This window comes from Cynoglossus semilaevis, chromosome 20 (assembly GCF_000523025.1).
Source record: "Cynoglossus semilaevis isolate Cse_v1.0 chromosome 20, Cse_v1.0, whole genome shotgun sequence".
Classification (NCBI taxonomy): Eukaryota; Metazoa; Chordata; class Actinopteri; order Pleuronectiformes; family Cynoglossidae; genus Cynoglossus; species Cynoglossus semilaevis.
Window position 1 is genome coordinate 5,249,093 of NC_024326.1, and position 9,734 is coordinate 5,258,826.

The 9,734-nt window shown below is 41.3% G+C and overlaps 1 protein-coding gene across 3 annotated transcripts in view; it reads left to right on the top strand.

Moving 5' to 3' along the window:
- LOC103396189 (disabled homolog 1-like) overlaps positions 1-9,734 on the top strand; it is a 32,202-nt gene that overhangs the window by 13,945 nt on the left and 8,523 nt on the right. For 2 of the 3 annotated variants that reach the window (XM_008334189.2, XM_025066373.1), the window contains exons 3-7: positions 1,694-1,833; positions 3,214-3,312; positions 4,827-4,958; positions 5,649-5,768; positions 6,790-6,828. In XM_008334189.2, coding sequence (XP_008332411.1) covers positions 1,694-1,833; positions 3,214-3,312; positions 4,827-4,958; positions 5,649-5,768; positions 6,790-6,828 — 530 coding nt within the window. The remainder of the gene's footprint in view (positions 1-1,693; positions 1,834-3,213; positions 3,313-4,826; positions 4,959-5,648; positions 5,769-6,789; positions 6,829-9,734) is intronic. The other variant, XM_025066374.1, reaches the window with a different exon arrangement.

Genomic DNA, 9,734 nt, shown 5'->3' on the forward strand with positions numbered 1-9,734 from the left:
AAAAAAAAATCCTGAATTGTTATCAGGAGTAATGGAAAAACAAATAGTACACAAAGTCCGCGGTGAAATCCGAGTGATCCCGTTTTTAAAATGCAACTGGAGCAGCATGCATTTTACATTACATTACAAAGTGCATGAGTTAGTTCGACGTAGACGGGGGGATGTCGGAGCACGTTCTGAAGCAGCACTAGTTATCACACAAATCGGAGGTCCTCTGCATGTGCCGTGACTTTGACTTTGTCTCTCATTAATGTCTCAATGTCTCTCCCATCGTGGTAGTTCCAAGCATTCCAAGACCCACCGCGAGAAATGGGACAAATCACGAAGTAGAAGGAAAATAGTGAACGAGAGAGACAGGCGAGGGGAGACGCTCAGAGATGCTAGGACGCACGAGCCAATCAGCGTGAATTAGCGTGTATTAGCCAATAGTATTGCATAGGTAAACAAAGTCGCCAGCGGTCGTTATCAAATGCGCTTATCTAAATTTTTAATTCCGAAACGTTTGTATGTACTGTATAATTATTTTGTAATTTTTTTGCTATATTTCGCGAAATCGGATTTTTAAAAAAATCTGCAATGTATTGAGGGAGCGAAAGGAGAACCGCGATATAGAAACGGACCATTGTACATTTCTTGATGTGTCCCGTACAAAATTACCAACGGACCGGCACCGGCCCCCGAACCAGGGATTGGGGACCGATACAGTCAACTCAACACATTAACTCAAAATTATTACCTTCACCAAATATAAAATATATATTAAAAAAATGTAAAAAATTAACCTAAGAGCTCAAATGATTTTTCCACATTTTTACATAAAATTAATTTTAAAAAAAAATCAAAATTCCTTGTTTTTTTTGTTCAGCATCACGTGATCGACGCATCCAGCCGCTTAAATGTGCCGTTAACTCATATGGTACAGGGGGCTTCTGACCTAGAAATGAACAACCGAGGGGCCTGGAACTGTTCAATTCTCCAAGGTGCTGGCGACCTTGATTTGAAATCCTGTTTTTTTTTTTTTTTTCTTCACGTACAAAGGAAATGGCGACCTTGATTTGAAATCCTTTTTTTTTTTTTTTTTTTCTTAACCTACAAAGGCGGCCTCAGCGTTGAAGTGTTGACGCTGGCTCGCACAGATTATGAGGCGACGGTCCGAAGACAGCGAGTGCCTTGCTCGCCCCCCCTCCCCTCCCCCCCGCATAATCAAAACGGGACGAGGGAACGCGGCGTGTTGAACAAGGTATCAGTGTCGAGGCGGTGACAGGGCAGCCGCAGAGTCTGACAGACAGAATAATCACTTGGCAAGATTTCACATCACCTCCACGACACCACGAAAACATCCATCAAGCTCAAGGATTGGGATGGGGGGGGGGTTCGAGGGGGCATTGTGGGTAAGCGCTGGACTGGAGTTGATTTTCCCCCCAATAAAAGCCTGTATTTTTGTTGGGAGGGGTTCGAGGGGGCATTGTGGGTGAGCGCTGGACTGGAGTTGATTCCCCCCCCCAATAAAAGCCTGTATTTTTTGGAGCTGCTGGTTGAATTTAGAGTGGAACCAGCATTTCAATTTCCATTCCAATTTTTTTTTTTTTTTCTCCGAATGTTCTCTGCTTCTGCACGTAATTTCCTAATGTTCTTTTATATAATTATTTACGGAATAACCCATTTTTGCACTCTTTGTGTCTTGTGTCTTCAGGTCAGGACCGTAGCGAGACGGGGCTTATTAAGCGTTTCCGCGGTGATGGTGTGCGGTACAAAGCCAAGCTGATCGGGATTGATGAGGTGACGGCGGCGCGCGGGGACAAGCTGTGCCAGGACTCCATGATGAAGCTGAAGGTGCCGACTCTCTATATCTATAGCTCTATATTGTGACTTATATATTAAAATACATAATTTCACACGGTTTTTATTTTCACACTGACAGCCACTAGAGGGCGCTCTAGGCTTGTTTACCACTCCTGTACCACTGAAAATGTACATGTTTGTTGTTTTCACACTGACAGCCACTAGAGCGCACTCTAGGATTATTCGAAGCCTCATTCTGACATCTGATTCGTGCCCTCTGTATGACTCCAGAGGTCACCGACCAACAGCCGGTTAGAGTCAATGACAGGGTCGATACAGACCTGCTATTATCTGGACAGGGGGATAAAGGAAAGGGTCTTTGCTGATTGACAGCATCAATCAACCCCTTCTCTTTCTCACTTCACTTGTTCTTATCCTATTTTCTGGTCCTTAAAATCTCTTAAATCCTCTCGTTCTCAATTTTCAAGTTTCCTTTAAAAAAAAAAAACCCAAAACAAACACTTTCAGTGTTAAACATTAGCTCGCTCTGAAAGACTGGTCTCAGATGAAGGTTAAATGACGAACAGGATGTGTTAAGTAAACATCTGTGAGCAGTTTCCAACACAGCAGGCGAGTCCTTCTGGTCTTTTGTCTTATTTCTTTTGTCTTATTTCACTCTGCGTCTTCCCATTTCCCTCTAACTGGATGGCAACGCACTTTAACGCTATTTACATCGCAGATGGTTTTTTTTTTCTCGCGAAATATTGCGAAACATTAACTAAAAGACATGATAAAATAATTATACATCTGAAAGTTTTCGCATTTGCGAAAGAGCGCTGGCTAGCTTTGTTTACCTAGACAAGATCGTATACAGCAATACTATTGGCTATTAAAATGTGTACTCTGTGTACTATTGGCTAATTGAGCATGCTCTTCTGTTCCTCACGCTGATTGGCTCATGCTTCGTGGCATCTCTCACTGTCTCACCGTCTCCCCCTGTCTGTCGGCCACTCTCTCGTTCACTTCGCTCTGCGTCGCCTTTAAATAACTCCTAACATATATTTTGCTTTTTAGCAAATTCCGAGCTATTTTTATTTGTTTCATCATGGTTGCTAATTTAAATAAATGCGTAATTATATGTACAAACTTATAAAAATAATCGAATTAAAGCTAACTACCGTTGAGATAGCTGTTTTTGGTCATTTTGTCTTGATTGATTAGCTGAACTATGATTTGTTGTTTATGCTAAAGTTATTGCGGCAACCGACTTAGCTACAATTCCGACTAACTTTAAGCTGTTATAAAGCTATTTTGTGATATGTCGGCTAACGTTTAGCCGTTCTAATACTCGCATGACTTTTCCTTGTGTATTTATGTGTTGTACACTCTTAGCTCTTTCCTTCATGCTATGTTATCGTTAATCCTTCGCAGGGAGTGGCTTCTTCGGCTCGTTCCAAAGGGGAGCACAAGCAGAGGGTCTTCTTGACAGTCTCCTTTGGTGGGATCAAGATCTTCTGTGAAAGATCAGGGGTGAGTAGCCAAGACAAACCACTGTATGAGTTGCTGCCACCTAGTGACGCTTCTTCATCATTCAACCATTACAGCAGCAGCACACGTGTACTATATTCCATTGGAATCTATCTGCAGTTTTCATCCTGCTTCTAATTCAAACCACTGTATGAGTTGCTGCCACCTAGTGACGCTTCTTCATCATTCAACCATTACAGCAGCAGCACACGTGTACCATAATCCATTGGAATCTATCCATCCATCCATCTATTCATCCATCCATCCATCCATCCATCTATCTATACATCCATCTATCCATCCATCCATCCATCCATCTATCTATACATCCATCTATCCATCCATCCATCCATCCATCTATCTATCCATCCATCCATCCATCCATCCATCCCATCCATCCATCCCATATGTATTTGATCCAGAGGAGTCTTCACTCACTGCCCGTCTCTCGAGGGAAACCAGCGTAACACGCTGCCCAGCCTGGAGGGATTGGATGTTTTGTGCACGACCTACTTCAGATCACTCAACGTTCCTCGTCTGTCTAATGAAACTGATGTTATGAGACAGTTGGTTTCTGTTTCCGCCCTGGCTCTCGTCCCGCTGGCAGATACCGATACCTGCTGTTCCATTACGGAATGATGGAGGGCTTCAGCTCTCTCTCTCTCTCTCTCTCTCTCTCTCTCCCCCTCCTCCCCCCCGGGGGCGCAGTGTGGGCTACGAAGCCCTCGCTGCTCGTCAGTCCTGACCGATAATTACCACTCCATTCCCCCCCCCCCCCTTAATGATCATTGCCACTAATGCTAATTGCACCGTTGCTCCACCTCTGCATAATGAGCTATCGGCGTTCGCACCCGGCCGCATCCCCCCCCCAACCCACCCCCCCACCCCCCCCCCCCCCCCCCCCCCCACCAACACCAATGATAATATCTATATCTCTTTATACAAAGAGTGATGGTAATGGCCGCTTGTTCTTTCTAGCCTTTAATGAAACCGAACATTAGGGCTCCCGCCGCCGCCAAGTAGCTCGCCACATTCTGACAGGATCATTTGTCGGTTCGGGAAATCAACTCTTCACTCGCCATTTTATTTACCGATTACAGGCTCTTAATATCTCCCTTGAGTGATTATGGTAAAAGAAAAAGAAAAAAACGCGGATCACCGCGACGCAGTCAAGTAAATACCTCACGTGCAGTAAAGCTGACGTGAGCCGGTTTGGGATGAACCAGATTTGTCGTATTACTTTGGTAATATCCATAACCCGGGATTGGGTGTCATCTAATATTTCAATAAAAGCCTTTCCTGTTTGTGCTAAGAGACCCAGCAGAAGGCATTTCCTAATTACATTTAAAAAATAAATATTTTCATATTATTTTTTATGTTTTTTAAAGCAGTATTTCCAATCAATTGTGTTTCAATCAGGGATCCATTTTTTTTTTTTTTTTTTTTTTTAAAACACATTTGAAAACCCCCTATAGACAAATATGTGAATTGTTGTTGTCCTTGCGTTTGTCCCCCAGGTTCTCCTACATCACCACTCGGTCCATGAAATAAGTTACATTGCCAAGGACACCAGAGACCACCGGGCTTTCGGCTACGTCTGCGGGAAGGAGGGCCACCACAGGTTTGTGGCCATCAAGACGTCGCAGTCGGTGAGCGCCAAAAACAAAAACAAAAACAAAAAAATTCTGTGTACGTGACCGTACCTGGCAGACAGTACAGTTGGGCTTCGAGACACTAGCTAAATACGAGTTTCGAAGATTTTTTTTTTAGATATTTTTAACGTGGAAAATGCTTTCGAGATACGCTGTACTTTGAGATACAAGTTTCTTTTAGTGCTGCATATTACAGTAGAGTACTGCGAGGCTCAGTACTCGCAATACTCCATCCAGTGCTAAAAGATGACATCTGCTGCTCTAGTTAAGCTGTCATGGCCAAGCCAATGTATTTGTCACCTAGTAACCCTGCTAACCACATGGGCACGGACCACGCAGTCGGCTTCAGCGATTATTATCTCATGCGCTTTCTGCCATTAGCCACCATGCTAGTCCCTTCCTGCTGTCAATTAGGGAATCCGATGGTAGGGAAATTATGTGTCTGATCAGTCTGACTCACAATCTAGGGCAGGCATGAGCAAACTAAGGCCCGGGGGCCGGATGCGGCCTGTTCAGCTGTCCGAATTTTATAATTTATTTATATTATCATTATACTTCTGCTTTTTTTCCCCCTGCAATACCCACGTTTCCCCAGTAGATGGCGTCGAAAATGATAAAAGCATTTCAGCATTTTAGCCTTTGAGCTTGACTTTTACATGTCATTTATCTTCCTCCTCCTCCTTCCAGGCCGAGCCGCTCATCATCGACCTTCGCGACCTGTTCACGCTCATCTACGACATAAAACAGCGCGAGGAGCTGGAGAAGAAGGCTCAGAAGGACAAGCAGTGTGAGCAGGCGGTTTACCAGGTAGGACGCTCTGAGCCCTTGTTTAGATTCTCACTTTCAGCTTTCCATTCAGAGGTGAGATCACACGTTTTTTTTTTTTTTGTTGTGGTTTTTTCGTAGGGCGTTAAATTTCGGTTAACTTTCACCATCACGGTAGTTGCGTTCCAAGACCCACAGTGAAAAGGGAAAATCCGCGTAGTAGAGGCGATATAGTTATTGTATTATTTACGTATATGTTATCAACCCTCCCTAGACTGTATTACCCTTTCACACACAATGTTATGCACAGTAGAGTTGTAGAATGGAAATATAAGACATACATAATACGTAAATAAATGAAATACATGACGTGGCGGAGGTTAGCGCTCAGCTGCAGGAGACAGTGAACAGAGGAGTGACACTGGCCAAGACGGACAGACCGTATATGAAAGCCGGGCTCAGCACAGAAGTGAACATTATTGTAAAGAAAAACAAAGGCTTTTAACTGTCATCTGTGTCGGCGTCTTCGTTTGGGCTTCGTAACAGAAGCCTGAGAAGACGATCAAACACAAGAGCACAGACAAGGGGAGATGCTGAGAGATGTAATGAAACATGAGTCAATCAGCGTGAGGAACACAATGCTGTGTTCGATCTCCTCTAGGTAAACAGAGCCACCAGCGATATCTTTTAGTTCATTTTTTGCTATATTTTTTACATTTTTTAAGCTAAGAAAATGTTTTTATTATGAAAATAATGAAACTATTGGGAATTCAAAAATTACCGTAAAATACCGCGATTAGCTTCAAACTCTCTCCGCGATGTACTAAGGTTGCGAAACGAGAACCGCGATATAGAGAGGGAACACTGTATATATTTGTCTGATTTATTTATTTATTTTTTTTTTTACTATCCCGCTTGTTTGAACACTAAGACGTTCGGCTGTTGCTCGACGCTATGTTTATCTATTTTATTACAGTATTAAAAAAAAAAAAAAAAACATTTTATTACAGTATATAAAAAAAAAAAAAGGTTTAATCTCCCCTTTTGTTCCAAACCTGCACAGACCATCCTGGAGGATGAAGTTGATGACCCAGTTTACCAGGTGGGTCACACAGCGCAGGAAACACAAACACTGCAGACTAGCTTAACTGGTGCTTTACTGCTAAACCTTTGTTAAAACTCCTGATTTTCCACCTTTCCAGAAATGCACAGTAGATCATCGTAGTGGACAGTATTGTGTTCAACCATTAACTCCCATTTTGCAGTGTTGTAAAACCATACGTTTTTCTTTTTTTTTTTTAGTTGATTTATGTATATGTTCTGATTTCTTCCCAAAGGGAAACTCCCTGTTACCCAGTTACTTTTATTTGGCTGATTACATGATATTTCTTTTTCAAATTTTTTTTTTCTCTCTGTTATTGTGCTAGCTCACACTGAATACAGACAACGCTAACCTTTCCTCTGAATGCCCAGATCTCCTTGCTTTTCTCTCTCTCTTCATTGCTGTGTTGAAGTCTGGAAATTATTTGTCATTTCTGTCTGAGAAGCTGGTTTCACATTGATGGCTAGCCTTTGTGGATGATTCGTGTTTATTGGTCATTAACTCTCCTAGAGGTTTTGCAGTTTTTGCTAAAGTCAAAAATCCATTTATAGAGGCAATGAAGCTAGCTGTATAGCATTGGTTTTGAAGTTACAATTGTTACTTTTTAATTTAATTTAATTACTAAATTACCGTAATTCCCGGACTATTGAGCGCACCTGAATATAAGCCGCACCCACAAAATGTAAAAATGTAAAAATGCACTTTTTTTTTTTTTCCCCCATGTCCCTTTAGGGGCTCCGTACGAACATGAAGGGTTTGTGTATTTTTTTTTAATTTTTTAATTTTCAAAATTCATCAAGCCGGCCGAATTGAACCACCCAGCGGGCCAGTTTTGGCGCCGCGGGCCGTATTTTTGACACCCCCCCATGTAGACCAATGGAAGTTGTACAGCTCAAAGATCAATTATTTGCGTTAAATAAGTAATGAATTACAGACCAGGATTAACGTATGCATGAAACGGGTATAGGTGTGTTTTTTTTTTTTTTTAAATACCCCTGTGAGAGAGTGAAGTAGTGTGTGTGCCCCCCCCCCCCCCCCCCCCCCCCCCCCCACACTCTCCGCCGCAAGCGTATTTTTGACACCCCCCCATGTAGAACAATGGAAGTTGCACAGCTCAAAGATCAATTATTTGCGGTAAATAAGTAATGAATTACAGACCAGAATTAACGTATGCATGAAACAGGTTTTTTTAAATACCCCTGTGAGAGAGTGAAGTAGTGTGTGTGCCCCCCCCGCACCCTTTCAAAAAAAAATATCGAATGACTCCTTTAATTTGATATCTATGACAAATGAATGACATGTTTAAGGACTTGTGAGTCATCTTGTTCCTGTGCCGTTTTCCTATTGGTCTCAGGCCTTTTTTCCTTTCCTTTTTCTCCCATTCATTTCTCTCCATGGAACTCGGAGCAACGATGGGGGGAAAAAAAAACAAAAAAAAAATTCTATTTATGATCTTGTTTTGCTCTTCATTCCACGCCAACCTCACCCTCTGCTGTGCTTTCATTTATTCACATCAGTGCCACCTTCTGGTTGTATATATGTTTTATATGCCAATCTCTCTTTTTTTTTTTTTTTCCTTTCTCTTTCTCTGCTCTTACCTCATTATTTTGTGCTACTCTCTCTCTCTCTCTCCCTCCCTCTCTCTCTCACTTTGCCGACTACTCCTGTTCTGTAGTACATAGTCTTTGAGGCTGGACACGAACCCCTCCATGGCCCCCAGTCAGAGGAGAGCATTTATCAGGTACAGAGGCAAGCCTTGCCCCTCCCCCTCCCCTGCTCACCCTTCCTCCCTCTTGATACCTTAAAAAAAAGAGAGACTATAATAGGGGTAATTTTCGAGATTTTTTGATTTTTTTTTTATCTCTAGTTTTAAATGACCCCTTGGGCTTTAGAAAGCAGATAAAAGAAAAGTCACATGAGTCCAGCTATGACAGTCGAGACAAGCACGTTGAGCAGTGGTTCATCTTTTAATCCAATCAGAGTGTAGTTGACTGCAGTAGTCTTTGACAAAATAAAGGGAATGAACGTGATTTTTAAAATTTTTAAAATCTCGTAAACGCTACTGGTTCGAACGATTATTATGTCATATTATGAAAACAATTTTTCAAATTAAAAAAAGTGAACGGCGTAGCTTTAGCCTATAAAACCAGACATTTATATCAACAGTAATGGGAGGACCACAAGCGAATTGTTCAATAGAGTTATTTCAATTTAGCTAGGAATATCTTAGGAAGCAGTTTGAAGCAGATAAATGTAAAAAAAAAAATTAGAAAAAAATAAGAAAAAAAGATTTTGTAAGTATCTACTAAAACATAATTGACAGGGACTTATTATAAAATTATTATTATTTTTTATTTCTTAATTTAGAAAAAATTTTGTCCCAACATTTGGGTTTATAAACTGCACAATAATTTAGCATATTTTTAATATTCAATTATATATTTTTTTTTTTTTGAAAGAAAACTGCAAAAATTGTTTTCAACCTAGTTAGTTAGGGCCACTTTAAGGACCAGGTCTGTCTCTAGGGGGCGATCAACAGCTTTTTTTTCTCTCGCAATCTCCTGATGCCGCTGCGCTCTCTGCCTCTGTGTTTTGCTTTTCTCTGAAAAAAAAAAAAATATATATATATCAGAAGGCAGGTTAATCGCCAGCTACGGCGTTCGATCTCGGAAGGAAACAGGAGTTGATAAAGTTGCGTTGCGTTGCGGAAAAAAAGACGAAGCGGAAGCATTTTCCGATTGTCCCATGAACCAGTAGAGATGATTTTCAAATATAGATTTAAAATTTTTAAAAAAAGATAGAGGGTACATTTGAATCACTGCAGTTAGATTTTTTTTTTTTTTTTTTTTCGGTTCTACCACACCCTTGTCTTTAGGTTTTTTTAAAACATTGTTTGAATAACCCCC